At 46.9% G+C, this 26,231-nt stretch overlaps 1 protein-coding gene and 1 pseudogene across 1 annotated transcript in view; both read left to right on the top strand.

Annotated features, from left to right (window-relative positions):
- LOC141729522 (uncharacterized) overlaps positions 1-4,542 on the top strand; it is a 74,646-nt gene extending 70,104 nt beyond the window's left edge. The window contains exons 5-6 of the mRNA XM_074544230.1: positions 2,412-2,581; positions 4,509-4,542. Coding sequence (XP_074400331.1) covers positions 2,412-2,581; positions 4,509-4,542 — 204 coding nt within the window. The remainder of the gene's footprint in view (positions 1-2,411; positions 2,582-4,508) is intronic.
- The window catches only part of LOC141729581 (uncharacterized), a 425,427-nt pseudogene that overhangs the window by 309,756 nt on the left and 89,440 nt on the right, over positions 1-26,231 (top strand).

Genomic DNA, 26,231 nt, shown 5'->3' with positions numbered 1-26,231 from the left:
CACTAGCACACCATGCTTTAGATAAGGAATTAGAAAAAATACCTAAACCTGACACTGTAGCTGTGTACCAATACATTGATGACATTTTGGTGGGAGGAGAGGAAATTAAAGAAGTGGGGGATCTCCAGCAGAATATAATCTCTCATCTGGAGAGCCTTGATTTAAAGATTCCTTCAGAGAAAATTCAAAAGCCTTCTCAGGAAGTAAAATTCCTGGGAATTTGGTGGCGATCTGGTAGCACATGCATTGCACCTGACACTTTAACTTCTTTAGAGCAAATAAAAATGCCCAAAAACAAAAAAGACCTCCAGCAAGCCTTAGGACTGTTAGTATTCTGGAGGAAACATATCCCAGATTTCTCAATCATTGCTAGGCCCCTGTACAACTTACTAAGGAAAGTAGTCAAATGAGATTGGACTCCTTCTCAGGAGGAAGTATTACAATTGCTGATTTTTGAAGCCACAGCACATCAGGCATTGGGGCCCATTCATCCTAAAGACCCTTTCCAAGTGGAATGGGGATTTGCCTCCTCAGGACTATCAATACACATCTGGCAGTGAGGTCCTGAGGGTCCAACGAGGCCTGTCAGCTTCTTTTCCCGTGGTTTTAAAGATGCTGAGAAAAGATACACTACCTGGGAAAAAGGATTGTTTGTTGTTAGCTTAGCTCTCATTGAAGTAGAAAAAATCACACGGCAGCAAGCTATCATCTTGAGAGGTCCCTTCAAGGTAATTAAAGCTGTCACTAATGGGACCCCTCCACCTGGCGGCATAGCCCAAATGTTGTCAGTCAGGAAATGATATGCTCAGATAGAGAACTACTGCAATAACTTTTCTGTCACAGAAGGTGCTGCAAAATTCTTGGCAACACAAGACACTGAGAGCCTGGATAGTAGTCAAGACAAACCTGTTTCTGTAATAAAAGTAGCACCACCATTCTCACCTGAAATAGCAGCAAACTGTTGGTTTACAGATGCTTCTTCAAAGCAGGAAGGAAAGATTTGGAAATATAAGGCGGCTGCTTTACATATTTCATCTGGTGAAAAAAATCATCACAGAAGGGGAGGGCAGCGCTCAGGTAGGAGAACTCATAGCTCTCTGGAGTGTTTTCCAGCGTGAGGCACAAAACACTTCTCCTGTTTACATCTACACTGATTCATATGCAGTATACAGAGGCTGCACTGAGTGGCTCCCTTTCTGGCAACAGAATGGCTGGGAAGTTAACGGAATCCCAGTGTGGCAGAAAGATAAATGCAAAGAAATCCTAGAAATCACCAGTAAAGGAAACTTTCTGGTTGGTTGGATAGCTTCTCATCAAACAGATGGGAATCAAGCAGGTGAATGGAACAACAGAGTTGATGAACTAGCAAGGCTTAGCCCCCTGAAAAAAGAAACTATTTCAGAGGATTGGAATCAACTGTTAGAATGGTTACATGTAAAAAGAACACACAGGTGCAAAAGATCTGTACGAGGAAACACACGCCCGCGGCTGGCCAGTCACCAGGGAAATGTGTAAAACATGCATATCGGCCTGCGAACAGTGCTGCAAGAGACTGGAAAGGCATCCTTTAGAGGATGATCCTCTGCATTTGAGGAAAGGTAAAGGCTTGTGGGATGTGTGGCAGGTAGATTATATTGGTCCTTTTAAGAAGTCAGGAGGTAAACATTTTGTGTTGGTAGGAGTGGAAATTGTATCTGGATTGGTACAAGCTGATGCTTTTAAAAGGGCCACAGGTGATAATACAGTTAAAGCTTTGCAGGGGTGGTTTGGAACTTTTCCAAAGCCAAAAGAAATTCAGTCTGACAACGGGTCTCACTTTACTGCTAAAGTGGTAGAGGATTGGGCCAGAGCCAAAGGCATAAAGTGGACTTTTCATACTCCTTACTACCCTCAGGCTAACGGGATCGTGGAAAGGACAAATGGCCTTTTAAAGCGGTTCCTTATGCCCCAGAAAGCAAACTGGGACTGTTGACTGTGGGAGGCTGTTAAGGGGGTAAATGGCAGGTGGGGGGTGAACGGCTGCCCCAAAGTTACTGCTTTTTACCCCACACCTCCAAGCATCATCCCTTACTGGAAGGTCCTGACGATGCAAACAATCCATCACATTACCCTGGACAACCTGTCTTAGTGGACCTCCCCACGGTGGGCGAGGTACCACTTGTGCTGAAAACCCCTCTGAATAAATATGCATGGGTAGCCTCTGACGCTCTTGGAAAAGAGCACCGCATACACACATGCTGGATAATCCCCTCATTTTAAACTCCTTTCTGCCTCTCAGTGGCATGATTTTTTGTTGTTCTTGCTTTTACAGGAGAACCCCGAGGGACATGAGAATCATCTGAAATATGATAGCCTTGCTAATACTTTTCTGCGTATTACCACAATTTCATGGACAACCTCCTGGTGAGCAGCTGTGGCCCGAAGCCATCGTTCAGCACACCAATGTTCTTGGAACCTATCCCAAGGGCCGTTACCCGAGCCTGGCAACCCTAGTGCTGCATGACTCCAAGGTGTACCACCCGAATGAGTGGAGATGTGACCAGAATGAGTTGATGAGAACCGTGACAGATGGGAACAGTTGGTGAGTGAATTTTGGTAACATGCAGAAAGGTGGAAGGAACTCTCCATGAAAATGCCACCTCCACCAGAATTGCAGGAAATTTTATGGAAACAGGTGGAAGGAATCATCTGGACATCCCTTCAGCAAAATTATGTCCCATGAAGAAATGGGGAAGTTTCAAAATAAAAAGTCCCCTCGCTCTGTGTTGCCGCCAGGAACATATTGGTAGTTATGCTTTAGGTCTCAAAACTAACAATCTTGCAATTACAAGAGATTGTAATGATGCATCACTTGATTGCTGGTACAGTTTAACTTTGCTCAAACGCACTTACGTGACATGTCGTTGGCAGAATGACACAGCTAGTCCATTAGGACTAAGAGGCTTGTTTACACATTCAAGATAAACACTGTACCAAAACTCACACCAAGTGCTGTAATTACGCTCTCTCAGACGCAAGGTGTGAAGCCCTTTTCTAATACATCTCAAAGGGCAGACACTGTAAGGCCTGCACTGAGCACGGTAAACACGGCAATCACACCCCAATTGGCAGAGGCAACAGGAGGCCCCTTTACATGGCCCTGGTCTCAAGCCTTCCTGCAATTTATCGGATCTATGGGAGATGTCATGGGTCTAAACTTACTAACAGTAGTTACACATGAAGACAAGTCGTATACTTGACAAGAATGGGAGAAACAGAAAACCTGGCAGCTTCAAGGAGTAGTGCGAGAACAAATTAGCATCGGGTGTTGAATGGTTAATGGGTCTGACTATAGCAAAGCAGGAAAACAAACAGGAGCAAGTCTGTACGCACCTAAGCGTACGAGACTGCTGGCACATTTTTACATTAACTCACACTGCGGAGGTAGTTTGCCTCTAGTCCAAGGATACACAAGACCTTTCTTTTAAATTTGTAATAAATGCTGAAACCTACTTTACCACTGTCACCACTTCACCTGTACCACCGGTCATACTCATCCCAAGAATTTTCAAGATTGGACTTTATATAATTAGGAAAACTGGCCAACAACAAATATTATTCAATCCGGCATGTCTCTCAAACAGGTCAAATTGCTAATGCAGAGCAACGTTTCAGAAATCCAGTCAGCCTGTTCTCCGTTCCTGCAAACTTCTTTTGAAGGCTGGACCACTTGGCTTCGGAAACGAAGCTCTTTTAAAATTAGAACACCAAGAGACGTGACCGGTGTTATGCGTACAGGATTGGGAATTCTGAATAGCATTGATTCTGAAGTACTAATGAACAAATTGGCTGCTACAACTAGAGATCTGACCAAATTACAGCAACCTCTGAGGTCATCTCTGTTAGCCTTGGGGACACACCAGTGGCTGCTGTCAAACATTTTGCCAAATTGGGAAAGAGCAAACGTGAATGACCACAAATTGGTGATTGATGCACTTAGTGCTACACAGAACAACGTTTCCCTAGCCCTCAGCTGTATCCAGGCACAACTGTGGATGCAGTCGGTCTCTGCTTCAATTATAAGAGAGGGCGAGGAAGGCACCTTCCCCACAGAAGTTTGGAAAATAATTTGGGACAGTGCCACTGAATTTGAAAGAGAATTCCAATCCTGGTGGAACCTGGTGAACTTTACCTATGATCCCATTTCAAACACAGCCACTGCTTTTGTTTTAACCATACGCAATGCTTCTGTACATTTAGTCTTCCCTGTTATTGCATTAGGATTAAACCATGATGGAGCGGTTCTCTATCCCACTGAACATAGGGGATGGGCCCGTCAGGTCAATGACAAATGGCAAACTGTTAATCTGGAATCTTGTATTGTCCGAGAACAACTGTTGTATTCTCGTTGTATTCCATATCTCTCAAGTCCCATACTGTACCAAGCTGTTCTTCTCTGCAGCACAGTTCTTCGTGTGTCCTCTCAGGGGCTCCTCCTGGGCCTCTCGATCCACCTCTGTTTATTCCAGTTACCTTCACGAGCTACAGCTGCTGCCCAACTAAGGACTTCGCAGCTGTAGCTTGTTTGGAGTAACTAGGACCCACACAGATCTTACAGGGACTCTCTCCATAAGGACCCACTTATTTAATACATAGATCTTATAATACAGAGATCTTAACAGGGACTCTCTCCATAACAATACATATATTCAGGCCCCCACAAACAACAAGGGTTCATCTGTGAAAGCAATGCAATCGTAGCTCAGGATATCTGTTTAGACACGGAGCAAAACATCTGTCATTTTGAGATTCGTCCTAATGAGGCTACTGAAACAGTTCTTCTATACGTAGGCAATGGCTGTGCATGCTTTAGAACCATTTGTGATTTTGTTTTTGTAGAAGATATTGGGGTACATACAAAGAATCAATCAAACTTTTGTGCTTGTAACTTTACTAAGATTGCAGGATGTGATTTCTCTTATGAAGCTCCAGTTACCTCTCACTACATATTGCAATCCAATTACACACTGATTCACAAGCTGATGCCCACTCCTATCGGAATGAACCTCACCCTCGTGAGACAACTGCTGCTCTATCAGGATCTGGTTGAAATTCTCAAGAACAAATACACCAGGTTATGGAGAGGGTAAAGCAGGATGCTGAGCAAAGGTGGTGGGATACTTTCTTTGGGTGGTCACCTACTGCCACAGGTGTCCTGAACAGTGTGTGCCATCCAATTGTTGCTCTTTTGATTCTAATTACACTTGGCTTTATCTTGTCAGCAGCCCTATTCATTCTGAATGGGAACCTGATGAAAAGGCTAAGGAGATTGATGTCTGTAATCAATGCACACCGCTTAGCCGATGTCCTCTATACTATAGACGTCCCCAAAACATTTGACACAAAACAATTATGATTTGAGCATGTGTGCTTTAGAGCAATTTTTGGTTCTCAAGTATGATTTACAGAAGGTTATTTTGATCTTTAGTAGAATATTTTAGAAAATAATTTTTAGAAGACAATGCTTACATTATGATTTGTTTGTTGTTTTTGTTTTATTTGTGATTTGTTTCAACCATTTTTTGAAATTGTTATACAAATGATATTGCTTTAATTAATTAACCATTTTTTGGAAGTTATTATATTTACCCATTTTGAAATTGTTATAAAAGAATAACCACGTGCGAAAATTATTATGATAATCAATATTAATTACATTAGTTTATTGCTTCCCTTTCCCCTATCTTTTTCTTTTCTTTTCCCTCTCTCTTCTGTTTATCCTCCTCTTTTCTGTCATCCCTATTTTTTCCAGGTTATGCTACCAACATGCAACGAGTTCTGAAGATTCATCAACGACACTCCAGAGTTCTGCTGATGAAGATTCCCTCAAGAAAATCATGAGTCATGGGGTCGTGTGAGAGTCTGTCCGAAATGTCCTTCATTTTTGCCTCACAATTGTCATGAAGAAAAGACCACTGAAAAGTTAAAAACTGTTGAGCCAGTGGGGAGGGGAGGTCAGGAGCTTCTCAGCTCACTGTTTCCACAGGTGTTGTTTGCAGAACATGCCATGCTGAACTTGAAGGGGGCATTCTGCCCTTTCTGAACGATGGATCTGGACTTGCTCCCTGCCTCCTGGCCTGGCTGGTCTGAGCTCTGGGGCGGTCCTCCCCGCTCCAAGAGAGGACTCCTCTCATCTACCTTCAATCACCGTGACAGACAAGCAGAAATGCGAGTCTCTTCATCAAAGAACAAAGACAAGAAATCCCCATGCAATAAAACCGCCCTCGCACCTTCTTCCAGAGACTGGGACTGAACACCGCCCCCCCAGCTTGGGGGAGGTGTGCACAATCCGGGGAAAAGCTGCCCAGAATAAATGCACCTGCGAGCACTGGGCCATGAAAACAATGATTTTGTGTGTTGCTTGGCTAGGACTCTGTGTAACCCCCTTTTTCTGTTCTTTCCCCCTTCTTGGAGACCTTTGTTTTGGCTCCCCTTCCCCCCAGCAAAAAAATCGAATAATTGGAGCCCTGGTTAGCCACGCTTTTTGAGATCTCCCCAGACGTGACCCAGTGAGCTTCGATGGCTGGACCCCGAAGGACAAAAGCGGCACCACGTCTCAGTAGCTATAACTCCTCCACCCTCCTGTCCTTCCTCTTTCCTTATCTTCTCCCTTTCTTCCCCAGTTCCCCTCACCAATACTTTTCAGTTGTGGTTATTTCAATAAAACTACATTTTGTTGATTTGTTACTGCAGATCCCCGGTGCCTTGCTGGATATTTTTGCACCAAGAAAATCATCGCGTTAAACGTTAACCGGAACGGACCACAACAGTAATGAACAGAACAAACACCTGGGAAGTCCAACAATGCATACTGCAAATCATCAGAATTTTGCATTGCCCAATTAAGATAATCTTTTTTCAATGGTAAATAGATAACTGCAAATTCTTGACCTGCTAAACTTAACAATCTGCTCCTGGCCTTAATTACAATTTGTGCTATCATCTCTAAAACTGTGAAAATAGTTTTTGGAAACTTCTAGGGAAGAAAAATCCACTCTATTATCAACAAAGGATCTCTCTCAGAAGGGTCCCACAGAAAAATGAGACCACAAAGTGTAGGTTTTTCTCCTAAAATTGCAAAAAGGAAAGAGTTTTCTGGAATACAGCAATGAGCTTGCTATCTTTGGAGAGCTCCCATGACCTTGTCAAGGGCTGAACGAGCTTCGGGTATTAAGGTTCTTGGATGTTGTAGCTTCCTCTCAGTAAATCGAAAAGTGGACCCAGTTCATCATTGGTGATTCCCAAAACAGGTCTGACCTAATTGATTTCTCCCAAAAGCTGCTGTAAGCCTTGCAGATTGCTGACACTGGTCTGGAGCTGTATCTTCTGTGGTGTTATTGTTTTCTCAGTCATCTTCTATCCAAGATCCTTCCAGGGTGGAACTTCCTGGATTTTTGTAGCAGAAATTGCAAGTCCAGCATTTTGAATTTCAGTAACAACACTAGCACGGGTTCACTCCATCTCTGCCTGCGCGTTGGAGCTGCAATGAGAAAATCATCCATGTAGTGCAGAATCATGGATCTGGGAAACTTCTGTTGAACTGGAGACAAAGCTTGGGTAACAAAATACTGGCAAATTAAAGGCAAGTTCTTCATTTTTTGGGGCAATGATTTCCAGTGATATCTCTGCATGGGTTCTCTTCGATTGATAATGGGAACTGGAAAAGCAAATCTTGGAGAATCATTGGGATAAAGTGGAATGTGGAAAAAACAGTCCTTTAAATCAATGACAATGAGAGGCCAGTGTTTTGGGATCATTGATAAAGAAGGGAGTCCAGGTTGATGAGGTCTCATGTCTTCAATCACTTAATTGATCTTCCTCAGGTCATGAAACAACCTCCAGGAGTCCGATGTCTTCATATAGATGATGAATGCTGGTGAAATCCAGGGACTATTTGTGGGGGAGATGTGACCTTGTTGTAATTGCTCCTTTACCAATTTTTTAAGGATATTTAAATTTTTCTCTGTTAAAGGCCATTGATCAATCCATATAGGATGATCAGTTTCCTAGGTCAGCTTTCAAGTGGCAGGTTTTGACGTGGTTTCCATCAAAGGCCCACTTCCCACTTCCAGTTTGGCTCCCCATTGCGACAGGATGTCTCTCTCCCAAAAAATGAGGCTTCTGAACAACAAAAGGACGCACCGTTGCTGTCTTTCCTTCAGGACCTGTAATGTTAATAATGGATGCATTTTGCAAACACGTGGCAGCACCTCCAATCCCTGTAAGGGAACATGAAGGAACCACCAAATCCCAATCATTGGGCCAGAACATGTGAGAAATTACAGTGACATCTGCACCAGTATCTGGCATGTCTGTAACATAAATTGTTTTACCACAGTGAGTCAGGCAGCAAGTCAATTTTGCTTGGTTACTGTCCCAACATTGCACCCAAAAGACCTCTGGACCAGAGGTACTAGATGGCACAGACACAACTGAATTCTTTGGAAAGTTGTTTTGCTTGGGTATATTCATGGGTAACAGAAATGCAATAGCAATAGGTGTTTTTGGTGGAATTACCATAGGAACATCAAGTGCAAGAGCTAAAATCATTAGCTCTTCATTACAATTTACTGAAACAACAGAAGTGTGGTTGATAGGGTCAGGCGTTCAGAAGATCTCGCAATGTTACGGGAAGACAGGGCCCCTGTTCCCTTAGATAAGAAAATTAACATAGGAAAGCAGCCCCCTAAACCAGATGCCAGTAATTTTCATTCCTACCCAGTAAATTGCCACAGCTTACTAACCATACATGGTAAAAGACAGACCCGCCCTGACATAGAAAACCCTAGATTATAAAACCCCACTAGAAGAGATAATAAAGGCCTTTTGACCGTCCACCACATTGGTGTCTGCGTGCTCTTTGGCCCGAGTGACCCTGGAGAGTTTGGGTTGCTGTGCTGTCTCTCCGAACCAGGTCGCCTGCCTTGTATCAGAAGGCAACACAGAAGGAAGGATTGAGAGTTTAAAAATTTTGTTGTTGGCTTTTCCTAGAATCAAAACATTTTGTCTTTGTTGAAAAAGATTGACAATTCCTGTAGGAATGCTCACACAACACAAATTATTTCACAGATGAATCGGTTTTGAGGAGGCTAATTTGAACCTTGCACTTGAGGGTATTGAGCTGGAATAATTTGAGGATTGGTTAAATTAGGGATAAATGACTGACGTACTAACACCACTTGACTGGGTAACTGGCTGCCAGGGGGTACCACTACTTGTGTCTGGGCACGGTGGTAATCTGTGCTCTTTTTTAAGTTTAACGACAAAGGTCTGCCATCAATGTCAAACTGAGAGTCACAGCACTTAGAAAGATACTTCCCTTTTCGACATGGAGGGCAAATAGAAATTTGTTTAGGTTGGATTGTTTTCATAGGACAATCCTTTTTAATGTGACCTGGTTTACCACAGGTCTTTTTATCAGAGTCCAACGGTGCAGTACCAACAGATTTTTCCCAAATTTTTTCATGTTTTTCTAGGAGCTTTTCAAATTTATCCATTTGTTGTGTCAGATTATCTTCCAATGTTTTTCCTAATGCATTGACCTGTATGTTAGCAAGATGTTGTGCAGAAGTGAGCCTACTGCAAGCTGTTAGCATCTGTGTAATAGTTGGAGGCTGATCAGGCAAAGTTAAAATAATTTTTCTACATTCCTCATTAGCATTTACAAAAGCAAGGTTTTGAACAATATAGGAGCGAGCTTGCTTATCTGGACATTGCTTTTCGACTGCTTGGGTAATCTGTATAGAAAAGAACCATAGGATTCTGTTCCACCTTGTCTGATAGTAGTATAAGCATTTACATGGGTACCAGCTGGCTCAACTGAAAACAAAGCTTTTCTAGTAGCATCTTTAATATCTGTTAATACAAGCTGAGGCAATTCCACCACTTGATTTTCTGGTCTATGGTAAAGTGGATCACCTGCTATGTTGGGTAACATCTATATTCTCATAAGGAGTATTTTCAGATCTTTCAACCAATTTGTTAAGAAGTTTTTTCCATTGTAATTCCCATAAAAGATATTGTGAATTGGTTAAAATTAGGGAAGTCACATTTCGACAATCAGCAGGGACTAGGTCATTGAAATAAAAATTACTTTTCAACACATTATTAAAATAAGGAGAAGAGAACCCACTTTTGTTTCAAAGATTGACGGAGTTCTTTTGTATCATGGTGAGAATGACTTTCAAATCGTGGATTTACCTCATTATGAGCATATCTTACAGGTAATGCAAAGAGTTGTTTCTTTGAATCCAAATATTTTTCTAAATTTTGATTAATATTAGACCAATTAGGTAATTGCAATGGAGGGTTCACTTCTGATTTAGATTGTGATTTATTTTTCCCTCTCAGTACTCTTGTGTCTGATTCAGAAGAACAGGTAGGATTGTCACTGACATAGCTGTTCCGGGAACTCTGCCTATCTCACGGCGGCTGCTTAGCTCTAATCACAGTTCTGCTGTCTCTTCAGCTTGCATTTTGTAGCCTCCCCAAAACCCTCTAATTTTGTGCATTCCCACAGTAAAAAACTGCACTTTCTTATTCCCTTCATAGAAACTGGGAGAAAACACACTGTAAATATCAAGGAATGCAGTGCAAGGATGATGGGCATCCCTCAGTTATCCCAACAGATTGATGTCACTGGCAAAATTCCCTCTTTTTCCAAAGGGTTTTCATTTGCTTTGGCTGCTCTTTGTATGGCTTCAGGTCATTTTTCCCTTGATTTAAGAAAATATCTTGGCCGTTCTTGAAGAATTTCCCCTTGGAGGAATTATTCAGTTCTGCAGTCTTCAATATACACCCTATTTTAAAAGACTTTTATGCTATTTTTCTCCTCTCTGTGTTTGCACACTTGTTCAACAAGGTTTTCTTTGTAAGAATATAATTCAGAATATTCCAAAGGATTAAAAAATGCTTCAGTGTTTTTTCCCTAAGTATTTACAAAAGAACAATTAAAAAAAATCTGTATACATGCTGGATGGAAAATGCAAACAGAAATAAACTTGAGAGTTCTTCCAAAAACCCTTAAGAAAAAAACCCATGTATTCATCCACAGAATACAAAAATGGGCACGTTCTAGAAGAGAAAATTTGTGGAACGGTTCTGCACAGAATTCTATGCTTTCAAGCTCTTTGCCCTTCAGGGGCACTTCCATTCTCTGAACTGTAATGCTCTGAGCATGTTCTGCTCACCATGGCAGCTTTCTGCTCTCCCCTGGTACAGATCATCCTCCCAGCAAAGGGGGAGTGCAGCCACCACAACCCGCAGCACCTTCCCACACAGCAAGAACCTGAAGGGGAGAGATGGCTTTCACCAGCTGCTGCGGGCTCTAACACTGCCACCTCTCAGCTGCTGAAAGCCTGAATTTCTGTGTTGCAGTGTGTTAGTTTATTGAGCCAAATGTTCTGTTAGCTTCTGGTATGTTCAAGTGTTCTCTGAGTTATTACAGTTAGTCTCTCCCCTAGGTTACGCCCTCCTACCCAAGTGTCCCTCAAGGAATCCCCTCCCTCCTCACCAGATTTTTCCCTGTCTGTCAAGACAACCCAGCCCCTTTGGCCCATCCATCAGCCCAAACCCTACTCTTTGTTCCAGAAAGTTCCCTGTCCCTCACCCTAAGATCCAATCCCTATCCCAACACTCTCTCTTCCCCTTGTTCTGATTTGTTGTAGCCCTCAAAACCACACCCCAAGAGTCGCTTATTGGTTACCGTATGGTGTCCACCCCCTGTTTTGAAAGATTTTAAAAACCTGTGCACAGGGGTACTGGCGGTTCTTTGAACATCTGTTCCCTTTGGGAATTCTCACCCGCAGAACCTTCCCCTTTTTTCTCCTGATGAATTTGCTGCACTTTACACCGCAGAAGAGCCTCCTCTGCTTCCTTCACTCAGCCCTCCAGGGTTCTCTACTGCTCAGCATTTGGGCTAGAGGTCCTGGCTCAGGCAAAACCCCAACCTAGCCAGTTCCCCACTCTTGCCATTGTCCCTGGAGCATCCCACAGCTAGGCAGGGCTGCGGAGGGCAGTGACAGTGACCCATGCCCTGGCATGTCCCAGCCCCCAGAGCCACCCCTGCCAGGCCACAAGCCCCAGCCCTGGTCCCCACTGCGGCCTCAGGGGCTCCTGGACATCCTCACCCTGGGTGCAAAGGCAGCCTCAGGAGCCCCCAGGGCGCTCTGGGTTCACATTGCAGACACCCTAAAGCCAGCACTGAAAGGGACATGGATGGGGACTCCAGCTGGATCTTCCAGTCCTCAGCACTCCTGACTACTCTCTAAGTGAACCCAAACCTCCTTTGCAGCACCTTGAGCACATTGACCCTGCTCGCCCCTCCTGGAAGGTGGTGTTCTCACATCCTACACCAGCCCTTTGCAGGGAGTGACCAGCTCCCAGCTGCTCTGCTACCCTGGCCTTACTTTCTCTTTGCCAGCAATGAACTTAACAGATACACTCCTGAGAAACATAGCACAACATTTGCATCTCAGGAGCTCTTTGGCAAAAAAACTCCACTATTCCCTAGTTTTTGCACAGAGAAGGAGGTCCTGACAAAGCATAAGGCACAGGCAGGGCTCTGGCATACGAATTCCTGAGCCACAGGATTCTACCCATTGTTGTTCCCAGCTACTTTGCTGATATTTTAGAGCCAGTTCTGGACAGGGGCTGCTGCTGACAGGGTAGGAAAATTTGGAGAAAAAAAGGTGTAGGAGACAACCAAAAAAAACCAAGGGGGGTAACCCTTAGAAATACAGAGCACAACAGAAGTGCTTTGAGATGGTTCAATAGAAAATGCCACCAGCAGCGAGCAGAGCCCGAGGTTGCTCACTGCCACCCCAGGGGCTCCTCAGTCCCCTGCTGGTTTGTGTCTGATGCAGCCCTGCCTGGAAAGGGCTCCAAGCTCTGGTGCATTCTTAGCAGCACTGAAAGAAGAGGTGAAACAAAGAGCCATTTTCTGGCCTGCCTGCAAACTCTTCTGCTTCAGTGCCACTGCCAGAGATCATCCCTCTGTCAGCTTGGCACTGTGCCTGCTGCATCCTTGTCCCTGTCCCTTGCATCAGCTCCTGCACATCATCAGCACTCGCTGTCTCGCATCGTGAACAGAGAGAGCTGTGTCAGAAGAGCAAGGAGTGCATTTTCTTGGCCTTTCTAACAGACACAAGAAGCATGAGTCCAAATAACTTTGATGTTTGTTCCTGCCCTCCTTTTCGCTAAGTCTTTTCTGCTTTAATGCAAAAGCCTCTTTTCCTACATGGATGGAATGATCTGGAATTGGCAGTTGCCTCAGGCTGTCAGGCACCATTGGAGTTCTCTCTTGTCTCTGATGAGGATTTGGTGAATTTTCCATTGGTCCCTTGGTGGTGTCAGCATGGGCTGAGCTTAGCGGCCGACTCCGCTGTCCCCAGGGGAAGCATTGGGACGCCAAGCCCCTCAGGGCTGGAATTCGGGGTTGGGCGGGCTCGGAGCGCCCGGAGCCTGGGCCCGTGAGGAGCTGCTGCTGGCGCTGGCTGTGCTCAGCCCGCTGTGCCGAGCAGCCGCGGCCATGGAGACACAGGCGGGAGCTGTGGCCGAGGCCAGCAGGCGGCCCGGACCGGCTCGCAGCTGCGAGGCCGCCGGCAGCCTGTGCCCTGGGGCCGGGGCCGTGGCGGGCGGTTTGCGGGCAGGGCTTTTCCGAGCCGGCCGCAGTGTGCTGCCTCCCGTGTGGGCCCGGCTGCGGCAGAGGCCGGCGGGAGCGCGGCGGCGCCTGCAGCGGCGGGCAGAGGCCGCAGAGAGCAGCAGCTCGGCCGGGCCCGCTGCGGAGCGGCATGGAGCTGCCGGGCAGCCCTCGGCCGTGTCTGTGCGCACAGGGCAGCTGCAGAGCCGGGAGCAGAGGCAGGAGCCGCGGCAGGAGCCGGCCATAGCGGCAGCTCGCCGTGCCCAGGGCCGCAGCCGCAGCTGCAGCTCTCCCCTGCCGGCCACAGCGGGAGCCGCTCGCCTCCGAGGCTCCGGCGCTTCCCGGAGAAGAGGGGCCCGGCCCCGAGCACGCCCTGGAGCCCCGCAGCGAGAGGAGCCGCCGGCGCCGCCAAGGGCAGCGCAGAGGGCACAGGGTGGGGAGGAGGACATGAGGCTCGCTCTGGGCCGCGCTGGGGCAGCTCTGCCCTCTCGGCCTTCACCTTGAGCCCTTTGCTTCTTTTCCATGAGCCATGATCCCCGTCCTTGGCCAAGGGCCCCCGCAGCCCTTTGCAGGGCTGCAGGAAAAGATGCCTCAGTCACAGAATCACGGAAGCACTGGCTTAGAAGACAGAAACTTTAAAAATGATCGAGTCCAACCTCTATGGCCTAATACCTCAACTAAAGCACGGCACCGAGTGCCACATCCAGTCATGTTTTAAAGGCTTGCAGGGATGGGTGAGTCCACCAGCTCCCTGGAGAGGTCTGTCCCAGGAAGAACCAAGATAACACTGGGGCCTTTTACCCCCTGGTGCTTGGAGCTCTGGAAATTTGTCTTTCTGCTTAGGCAAAGGCCATGGAAGAGGACTGGGAAAAGTAGTCACAAATCAAGTAGCCTACAGAGCTCTAAATTGATGTGCAAGGAATACAGAAAAGAAAGATAGAAAAGAAAAAAAGGCAAAACCCAAATAGCATCAGCAAAGTCTTGGGCATGAACACATAGCTGCAAAAAGGATCTTCTCAGCCCTATTTCTTTGTATTTCTGGGAACCAGAGGAATCCTGCTTGAGCCTCTGGGGAGATGGGTTTGGGAGGTAAAAGTTCATTTCTTTTTTCTCCTTGGGGCAGCTCCTGGTGCTAGCATCAGCTGAGCCTCTCTCCAGACTGATTGCCTGTTCTGATTGTTGCAGCAAAACAACTGATGGCAGACAGAAGACACTGATGCTTCCAGAGACATGACTTTTTCCAGTGCCAGCTGGGAGTGGGAGTCAGAAGAAAAACTCCCAAAAGCACAACTCAATTGGAAGATTGCCTTCCTTTTCATTGCGTAAAGAAGCTCTAGATCCACTTGTGAATTGTCAGTTGTTTGTTAAGGACAGGAAGTTCACTTTCATGATTTTTTTTCATGTGCTTTGGAAGTGGATGAGGCTCTTGTTCATTCACAAACTCCAGACCAAAGTGCCTTTGGAAGATGGCCCGCGTGGCAGTTTTTGCCCAGCCTTGGTACTTGTAGATATAAGAAAGCAAGGCCAATAGTACTTGCAGCCAAAACCCAGCAAAGCTTGGCTCAGTCAAAACATCTGGAGGAGATAGAGGCTTCCAGCTGTTCCTAGAAATCAGCAGAGTTCCAGCCAAATGGTTGTGTAAAGCACTAAGTGCAGTCTCTTTGCCTGGATCAGGGCCTTGCTCAGCTGAAGAAGCAGAAAGATCAGCAAGGAGCTCCCAAAGGCCCATCACATCATTTTGATTTTGCTCATCTTGTGTAAGTTTGCAACTAAACATGTGTTTACAGTTGAGCTAATGAGAGAAACACATAAGTAAATAGAGGCTTTATGGTGGGGCCATGACATTTCACAAGAGGAAGCACTGGTGTGCATTTCATTGGACCTCTCTAAATCCTATAAAAGTATTGTAGCCCTGATTTAAAATAGGCCTATATGAACCAAAAATGGCTTATGGGGTTTTTTTTTAAGAGTGAGAAAAACTACCCAAAAGGTGTTGTTTTGTGACATTTTAGAATATACTACCTGAAAATTACCAACTGCAATAAATCAAGAGTTTAAAACGGCGTGTTTAGGTATATGAATAATTAAAACCACAAAAATGTGCAGATATGAATGCATGTTTTCATAAAAATCATGAAATTATAGACAAAAAAACACATGCCCTGAACTACAATGCAAAGGCAGGTAGAACTGTACTTGAACGATCTCTTCTTAGATTGCTGGAGTTTTTTCCTTGTGAAGAGGAGCTAGGGTATTGCTGAAGAAAAGTGGCACAAGCAGGACGGGGCAGCGTGCCGTGCTCCGTGCAGAGGCTGCCAGGGGCTGCCCGAAGAGCGCCCTGCTGCAGCCAGAGCCCTCCTGGCCTGGGGCGCGGGAGCAAAGGGCCAGGGCAGCCACCTCCTGCTCTTCCTGACCCTGCCACCGCTCGCTGCTGCTGCTGCTGCTGCTGCTGCTGAGGGAAAGAGAAAACTCTCCTAAGGCCCCATGAACGAATGCACTTACACAGCCCTGGGGATGCCAGTGAAGGAAACCATGTGTCACATAATGCATGTGTGACCAGTGTCACCAAACACCACCAAAACATGGAAAAAAACCTCTCTAGGACAGGCAGAAATTTAAAGAATTAACTGGAGACTTGAGGGCAGAATAGGCCGGAGGAGGAAAACAACTCTGAGGGAAAAAAACCCACCATACCTGGAGGGAAAAACATCTCCAGCTGCTCAGAATTGGTCAAGGGAACATGTCTCTAATCCTCTCCTGAAAGGGATGCTTTTGATGAGCTTTGCACCTCCAATGGCCTTGGACCAGAACCAGGAAGACGCAATTATGTAAATGTTACATAGATAGATAGATAGATAGATAGATAGATAGATAGATCTCATTTCTGAAATCTCTTGTTACTGTCCTGTCTGCTGCTACACACATCAGAACTTGGTAGCCAGTGCCCTGCTCAACTACAGTCCTGAGATTGCTCTCCTGTTGCCTCAAAAAAACACAGTCTTGGGGAATCTGGAGCGTGTAGGTCCTTATGGAATGCAATCAGACCCAGAGCATTTCTGGGAGCTGCACTCTTTGTTCATCTGTGCTTGGGCAAGTTCTTCTCTTGGACTCGACCACACTGATGGTGCTGAAGTGGCTGGAGTCAGAAATGCAGCCCAGCCCCTTCCAGCTCCTGTGATCTCTGAGCACCAGCTGGAATGCAAGGGCATTGATTTCCTGCTCAATTCCCAAAAAAAACACACACTGATTCCCTGGGCTGCAAAAAGGCACGAGCACTACTAAGCTCAGAGTGATCTCTAAGGCCATACTGCCTGGCCTGGAACCACAACAGCTCCTTCTGCACCAAGGTCCCTGCACAGAATGATGTGTTCTCATGCAAAACTACTGTATTCTCCAGAAGTGACACCTTGGAAATTAAAATTCTAGCAGACCCAGTCCCCGTGCTATAAAAGGGCAGAAAATAATGATGAAAAGAGCCTTAGTTGGGAGAAAAAGTAAATGAATAAGCCTCTTCCTCCAACCAAACAAAAAAAACTCAAGGAAAATAGGGGGTAAAGTCGCTTCCAAAAGTGGCTCAAATATTTGGATGCACTGAGGAGATGCTGAAGGTCCCTCACAAGGCTCCCCTTGTCCAGGCTAAATCTCCCTCAGCACCTCCTCCCTGGCCTTGTGCTGCACCCCTTGCCCAGCTCCCCTGTCCTTCTGTGCCCACGCTGCAGCCCCTCCATGACTTTCTGCTTCCCAGGGCCCACAGCTGCACACAGCACTCCAGCTGTGGCCGCAGCGCTGCCCAGCACAGGCCACGCTCACTGCCCTGCTCCTGCTGCCCCACTGCTGCTGGCACAGCCACCGTGCCCTTGGCCTGCTTGGCCCCCTGGCCCCACGCTGCCTCATCTGCAGCTGCTCACGGCCGCCAGCCCTGCGTCCTTTGGGCCCACGCAGCTCCCCAGCCACAAAGGTGCCCATTGCACTTCAGATCCAGCAGGCAGCATTGCAAGATGGCCTTCCTCTTCCAAGCAACACAAGACAGCAGTCAAGGACTTGCAGCTTCACCCCCAGTCTGTCCTCCAATGCACTTGCCAAAGCTGCAGACTTCAGCACAAAATGGATCAGCAGAAACTTGCCCCTTTATGCTGTTTGCAGCTTCTCAAAAGCCAAAAGGTAGTTGGATCAACAGTGACTCTACTAGTGAAGAACGACTCAAGAAAACTGCAGAACACTTCGACAAGCCAAAGACACCTTTCCAAAAAGGGAAAAGAAACCAACAACGCTTTTTGACCCTCCAGCACTACCACGTGTGCCCTTGGCCGTAACACTGCAGAAGCCCAGAGATGGAGCTTCCTTGAGCCAACCAGCCACAAGGTGAGCTGGAGCCCCCAGCTCTGCACTGCCCCAACAGGACAGGTCAAAGGCCAATTTATAGCTGTCACTGCCTGCAGGAAATGGCTACGTCCTGCCGGACTCGAGCACTCAGCATCCTTGGCCAGACACAGCAAGTGCTGGCTGCTCAGACACTTGCACCTCTGCCTTGCACTAAAGTCAGCACCCCCCACAACGGGCACTTACTCTCTTGGAATGATGAGCAGGCCATGGTGCAACCATGGCTGGACAAAGGCGGTGGTCATCTTTCTCGTTTTCCTCCTCTCTGCCTTCTTCTGCAATAGTAGAGAGAGCCAGGGGAAAGATGGCTCTTGCTCTTGTCACCTGTGGCAAGAGAGAATCATAGGGGACAGGCAGTTTCTTGGTGCTTATAACCCCATTTCTTCTCGCATCTACAGCCATATCTTTTAGGAGAGTTCATCTACATTGTTAACAATGGCATTCTATGTCACTCCAATCTCTTCCTATGTGCAAAAAGACTCAAAATAGTAGATTGAGAAGGAAACACCATATACAGCAAAAAGCGCAGGAGCAAGATGGTGAATCATTATAGCATTGCTCTGCAAGTTTGTAGGATGTGCTGCAACACCAGAAGAAACAAGGCTTTTGTAAGTGTGCAAGTACCCACCGAAAAATGCCTCAAGCTCGAGGATGCTCCTGCACTGAGCAAGGCCTAGGGCTGCTCTGACACTCAGGCCTTCCATGCATCAAGGCAACCTTCTGATGTCACTATGACAGGGTGGCAACCATGCCCTGACATCACAAAGGGACAGCTCTGTGTTGGTCTGTGAATTTATGCATAGTTTCCTACAGCAAACACAAAAGAGCCTGGGAAGTTCTTCTCTGTCACAAAGCAGAAAAAATTCCCCTCATGGGCCAAACCCTGTTTCTCAAGGGATCCAAGAGTAACTCCAAGAGTGCCTCAAGCACCTACCCCAGCTGAGCACTCAGATGGGACAAAAGCAAAGGAAACCAGACCAAGAAAATGGCCAAAAGCATTGCCCACCTGAGAAATGACCCACCCTTTAACATTTTAAAGATTTAGTAAACCCTTAGAAAGGACTGAATAAGGAAAGATTGCAACACTGGGAGTCTCTGTGACTAGCAGCCACATGCTCATCTACAAAAGGGATGCTCTGCCTTTTATAACCTTAGCCCCTCCCAATGTTTTGTCAGTCAACTCTTTCTCTGCTGTCCATTGGTGGAGATTACTTTCTTGCATCCTGACTGGAGGTCAGGTGTTGTTATACCCTGCCTGCTGGTCACAAGCCAGCCCTCCTCAAATGCCCTGACTGCCAAGGGTATTACAAGGGGGACAGGAAAGAGGACTATGGGAGGACATATTACAATAACAGCACTTTACATTTGAACATAGTATCTGTCCACATAATAGCTATCTCTTAATTGTGAGAGCCAGCTATTACATTACTCACCTATAATGCACAGAACCAAGAGAGAAGGCACTGTTGGCATAACAGCTGAAATCCTTCCTAACAAATCTCCCCACATATTTGCACATTTATTGGACATGGCCAGGACTCCTGTGGATGTACATCTCTGCCTTTCTTTCACTTTGGAAGAAGTCAAACTGGCAACTTGTGGGGAAACCAAGGGCTTTGTGGGAGCTGCATTGCTCTGCACACACCCAGGCCACCCGTGGCACAGAGCTTTGGTGACTAAAAGGATAAACTAGCTGGAAAAGGTTTTATTTTGACTTTCTTACCTGCTAACAGAAGCTGCCAAAATGAAAGTTTCCAAGCAGGGCCTGATCCCTGCTGCCAGCTCTGGGTTAGAAAGGAGGCATTACTTTATTTCAGTGCTGGGTGCACAGGGAGTAACTTCCCTAAGCCCTGCACACCCAGCAATCCCACCTACCAGTTTTTATCCAGGGAACTAAGACATATTCAATACTTTGCTGAAACTCATAGGCTAAACATTACCTCAAATTTATTGACATATTTCAATCACTTCTCAGAATTTGCTGACATCAGAATAGGAGTGTCCTGTAGGTCCCTGCTGGTCGTTGACACAGGTTCAGGAGGAGATCCATGCACAAAAGAACCTAAGACACAACTGAGCTTGCAAATTTATGCCATTAGTTGCAGTAGCAAATAATACATACCAACCCCTGGATTCCCAAAAAACCGCTGAGCAGGAGAAGGAGATGGAGCGTGGCGCTCCGCAGCAGGGGCAGGTAGCAGGTAGGCAGTGCACTTCCAGGACCTCCCCTGGATCAAAACACTGTGCATCTCATCCTTCTCACCCTTCCAGCTCAGAACCAGGCCTTGTATCTCCTGCTCAGGAGTGGAATTTTCCCAGTTACAGCATTGGCTCACACATGCCTGGCGTGTGAGATGATGGCTCAGGATGACTCCATGACTCTCTGCCACCAAGGGCTCCATTATGCATTGTTCCCCTTTCAGAGCTTGATTGCCCACCGATTGACCAAAACATTGTTTCTCTTTCTAGGGTCAAGGTCCCACCTGTTAAACAAGACATTTTTCTTCACTGTCTTGTCAACCTGCTCAAACATGGATCAAATACGGCAGGGCTTCAGGCACGATTCTGGTTCCTGACACAGTCATTTGGGAAATAGTCCCATTCCTCAAATTCTCCTTTGGTGGTCAAGAGCCTCATAAAACACTTTCTTCCCTTTGAATGCATTCCAGCTACCTTCTTAGCAGGAGCACTCTCCTTATTCTCAAGGCCAAGATAGCCACTTGCACACAGTAAGCACTGCAGTGGGGGAATACAGGCTTCAGCACTCCTGTTAAAGCTAAAGGAATTCAAAAGACTATGTGTTGGAGATTTTTTCAGAAATGGCTTAGAAGGCAGCTGTGAGGAGTAAAATTCTCACAGCCGGTTTCTGTAAACAGCAGAAGTTCTCAGGTTGTTTTTAATTACAAGTAGAAGTGACAAACATGAAGACCTTGAGAACCTTGCCTATCAGAGTTCTCAGGCAGTTTTCTCATAACAAGTAGATATTCTATCTTTGGCTGTTTTGGGAAAGCAAAAATAATTTTGAGAACCCAAATCTTGGTATTGCAAACATAAGGAGGAGTTGGTGTGTTACCTCTGACCTATTGTGAGCTCGGGTTTGCAATATGCAGGAACTTAATTAACACGGTTATAAAAAGTGATTGATTGAGTGAATAAACGGAGTCGATGGTGATCAACAAGGATGGGTCTTCTCCCTCCATCTTCAATAACTATGCCCTGTTTGTTAGACTTAATGCCTCTCCTTCCTATTCTGAGAATCAAACACAAGTGTTTCATCAATACACCCTGCAAGTGCTTTTGCTGAGTGAAGCCACATTGCTGTGTCAATAAAGCAGCTGGGACTCAGTTTCTTCATGCAGGGAAAGCCAATTCTTTATTCACATAACTCATTTTTATACTGTTTTCACAGACTCGTGTTCAACTTCAACTGGCTGGTAGTTTCCTTGCCACACAATTTATTGCTTAGAAGGTGTATTAGTGTGTACATGTTAAGACTCTCTCTTTTTAAGACTCACTCTTACTCGGGTGATTACATTTTTCTTTCATGGATGCTCATGGGACTGATTTCTTTTTTATTAGAGATGCAAACAGTTTTCTTAGCACAATAGCTTGTTGTGCTAACTAAACTCATGACTATTCCCATTGGAAGTTAGCTGGCTGCACGTAGAAGACGTAACAGGCTAGCTGGGAATTTACTATAGCAAAGTCTGATTTTACAAGGCCTTTCTTTTCTAATAACCCTACCTGTGTGCAACTCATTATGACTTCCTTTCAGAAGTTAATGAAGAAAACACAAATTGCCTACTGAAACCCTTCTGCCCCCTTCCAAATCAGTTCACCCCTCAAGCACAAGCCTCAGGCACATCCCTGATGTGCCTCTCTCCCAGCAGCTCAGAGTTGCATTGTACAGTGCTTGCTGTGCACCAGAGAGCACAAAGCAGGCTGGCCTGGTGGGCCTGAATATTTCTGCCAAACACTCTGCATCTCACACCTTTGCTCTGGCTCAGTGCAGAACTGCAGGATGGCAGGCGCTTCCTCCCAGAGCTGCGTGAGGCGCTGGCTCCTGCAGATGGGCCCTGCCAAGCTGTCCCTGCCTCATGCTGGCCTCGCTTCGCTGGCACAAGTGCCGGGCCTGAAGGAGCTGCCCTGTGCTCCAGCCTGCCGAGCAGCCCGGCTCCCTGCCCCGGTGCCCAGAGTGCTGCACACACTGCTGGCCTTTGCCAAGAGTTGCGGGGCAGCCGGCAGAAGAGGAGGAATCCTCAGCCAGCCCAGCGGCCCGCGGCTGCCCTTGGCCTTTCCCTGCTCCTGGGCACACTCCAGATGGCCAATGCCTCCAGGCCGGGCTGTGCCCAGCACGGCTGCGCTTCCCCTCGGCAGCAGCCACCTGGGCTCTGAGAGCGCAGGATTCGCCCACTCCCGGGAAGAGGCACCCAGGGCCCGGCTGCTGCCTCTTGCAGCTCCAAGGGCCTCCTTCCAGCCTTCCTCTGCCGGGGCTCAGGCTGCTCCGGCCTCTGCCGGGGCTCTGCTGGGGCTCCAGGCCGGGCAAGGCCGGGCCCGCTCTCACCTCACAGGCGCTGACAGCTCTGCACCACAGGAGACCTTCCCGAGCACCCTCTCTGATCTTTCTGCTTTCTCACTTGAGCAAGGCTCTCCTCTAGCCAAAGAGATTATTGCATTTAGGGGTACAAATCCAAGTGGCAGGAATCCCAATGCTCTCCAGTCACAGCTGAAGGCCTGCATCTGCACAAGATGTTTGGGCTGCCTCATTCTTCCTTTGGTTTTGCCTTCAAATGCCATTGCCCTTACTGTCTCAACTAGAAATACTGCAGCTGTGCCATAACCAGCCAGTGGGTCATATTCCAAAGGCAGTGCGGTCTGGAGAGGATGAATGATATGAAGTCCCCTCCTCACTTATGAAACCATACAAAAGAAGCCACATGTGTGACTTAGCACCAATAAAAAACAATTGGTAATTCAGAAGGAAATGTTGAATTTTCTGAAGGGGTCAGAAGGAGGAGAATCTTCCAAGTGAGTTGATGTTTCAGAAACTTTATTAATTACAACTCTAATCTATAATTCTATGCTACAAATCTCTTTAGCAACCCTACTCTACAATCCTACTCTAAATTGGTAACAGAGATAACATCTTGACATGATTGCTATGTTCTCGTCTCCCAGGGTTAGGGTTAGGGTTACGCTTAGGCTTCGACTTAGGCTTATGCATAGGTTTAGGTTTAGGTTTGGGTTTAGGCTTAGGCTTAGGCTTAGGCTTAGGCTTAGGCTTAGGTTTAGGCTTAGGGTTGGGTTTAGGGTAAGGGTTAGAGATAGGGATAGGGTTAGGGTTTGGGTTTGGGTTAGCATTTAAGGTTAGGGTTAGGGTTTAGGTTTAGGGTTAGGGTTATTCGTCTTCTTCACAGAGTTGATGAGTTGTGCCAGGATGAATGGTGGCTTGGCTGAAGTTACAAATGGATGCTGTCCACCGGAAAAAAAAATACAACAAAGAACAGTGAACCATTACTTTCCAAGCTCATTGCTTCAGGGACTCAATCAGGATACATCAAGTTCCTGGAAAGACCCAGAAAGAGGAGCAATGCGACCATCTGCTCCCCAGTCATCCCCAGTGTGCAAGACATTGCCATCACAGGCAAACCTGGCCCAGAATCCCACTCATCTTTTATTGTGATTTCTTCATCATGCTGGGATTTTTTCCCTGCCAATGCTCTAGAAATGGTGCTTTCTGTCCCTGGGTTTTCATCCTTTCAGGAAACTCCAATGACTCACACAGGCCCCTGCCTTTGAAAGATGGGTACTGTGCTAATTCCCACAGGGACAGAAAGCAGTGTCTGCCTTTCCATGCCCTGCCCCTTGTGTGCTGCATGGCACCTTCCTTCCCAGCAGGGCCAGCCCAGTGCCACTGGGCCCTGCAGTTCCCTCTCTGCCACACAGCCTGGCAGTAACCCTGGTGCAGTTCCCGTCTGCTTGAGCGTGCCAGGCAGCAGATGGGGCTGGGACAAGTCCCTCCCAGCTGTCCCTGTTTGCGTGGCAGAAACCTCTAAGGGTGGGCTGGGGGGCACAAACCAGGGCCCCTCAGAGTGAGCCCCCCACAGCCCCTCCTGCCCACAGCCAAATCTCTGAGCCCTAGGCTGGGACTGGCTTCCTTGGGTTCCTCCACCACCATTTAATGTCCCTGTACCCCGCATTGCTCTACTTCAATTCTTTTGCCTTTAGATAAAACTGAACACTCCACCAAATCACAAAAGAGGGCAACAGAAATAGTCAGAGGACAGAGCACCTCTCCTGTCAGGAAATGCAGAGGGAGGTGGAGTTATTCAGTTTTGTGAAGAACAGGCCCCAGGGAGACTTTATTGCCACTTTCCAAGACTTCAGAGTGGCTTTGAAGAAAGTGGGGGACATCTTTTTTAACAGGGCCAGTTGCAATAGGATATGGACAAATATTTTTAAACACCAAAGGCATCTAATCAGAGGTCTAAGGAAGAACTTGTTTACTCGGAGCATGGTGCAACCCTGGCACAGCTTGCCCCAAGAGCTTGTAGGAGCCCCATCCCTGCAACCATTCCAGCTTTGGTGGCAAAGGGCTCCGAGCAACCTGATCTGTTTTAAGATGTCCCTGCTCATTGCAGGACACTTGCACCAGAGGACATTTACAGAGCCCTGCCAGCCCAGCCCAGTCTAGGATTCCTCACCATTTTCATTTGAAGAGCAGCAAGAGTGGAGGTGAGGAGGAAGGGGGCTCATCTGATGCCTTGGACTTGAGTGGAGGAGGAGCCCATCCCTCAGAGCCTGTTTCCCCTGCAGCGCCTTCCCATTTTACCTGCAGGAGCTCCTTGGCAGACCAGCGCCGCTCCTCATCTGTCTGCAGGCAGCAGCTCAGGAAGTCACGCAGCAAAGCCGAGAGGAGCTTGGGCTGCCGCAGCTGTGGAGTCCCTACTGTGGCTATCAGGTGTGTAGCCTGGAGAAAAAGGAGACACCAGGCTCCACCTCCTGCTTTCACATCTCTAAGGCTCTCCCAGATCCCTTTGTTTAACCTCTGTTCTTCAGTGGCAGTTTCTGCCCTGGCACAGACCCAGAGATGACTTTCCTTTACCAACCAAAAACCCAAACCCCAATGCAGCCACAGCTTTTCCACCATCCCGCAGATCTTGCCTTGGCAGCTGATTTCATTGCCTGATGTAGTTAGTCGGAACTACATCAGCAAAAGGACATTTGCATCTCTGAGGATTCATGCCAGCTTGAGAGGCTTTTTGGAAGAGGGACTTTGCTATACTAATTTCAAGGGTTAGTACATGAAAGGCATCTCTGCAGTGCTTGTTGGTCCTTTAAGCGCATGTGCCCTAGAACAAAACTCATCAAACTTTTTGTGCTGTTCTTGAAAACAATGGGAATTGGAAGAAAAGAAAGGAAATCCATCAGTTAATACCCAGGTAGGGAAACAAACATTTACAATCTCCTTTCAACACAGACACATTAAGATGCCTGCACAAATGTATTGGGATGAAAATGCCTGGTTGGGTACACAGAAGCCACCTGCAGCTCTGTCTCTCAGCAGTCTGAAAATTTCAGCTTCCCATTTTTGCAGCAAAAGAAAAATTGTCTAGGTCAGAAGAAGGAGAGGTTCCATCCCTATGGTCACCCTCCAGTCATTTGGCTACTCAAGACAATGCATAAATGGTAGGCTCATCCCAGAAAGCGCCAGGAAACAAACAGGAGGTTTTGGCAGGCTCTCCGCATCACCAGGCTCTGGCTTGGTGACGTGCAGAATGTTGCTTGGGCTAGGAGAGAAACAGGGTCTCTGAGTGTCCTGGGGTGACGTTATGATGCTTGTATATCCCCATTCATCTGTTCTGTGCCTTTAAGACCAGCTCTGAAGAGTGGAAGTTTTGTTTGGGTTTCTCTTATCAGGCACACAGAGGAAAGCGGTACATAAGGCTGTTTTTTTTCTTCCAGCTTCAGCTTGCTGCTTTTGCTTGCTCTCTTTTTCTGCTCTTGCTTCTGCTCTGTTTTCTGCCTCTGCTTTTTAGCTAGTTCTAGCTAAACAGTCCACATTGCTGCCTGGACTGTTTCTCCTCTCCTGTTTCTGTGACCATCTCGAACCTGCTCCGGACTGGGACCCGGGAACACCGAAGGTTTGGCTGCAGCAGCTGGCCCAGAGCCC

The sequence above is a fragment of the Zonotrichia albicollis genome, chromosome 7 (assembly GCF_047830755.1).
Source record: "Zonotrichia albicollis isolate bZonAlb1 chromosome 7, bZonAlb1.hap1, whole genome shotgun sequence".
Lineage (NCBI taxonomy): Eukaryota > Metazoa > Chordata > Aves > Passeriformes > Passerellidae > Zonotrichia > Zonotrichia albicollis.
This window is presented reverse-complemented; position numbering and strand designations above follow the sequence as displayed.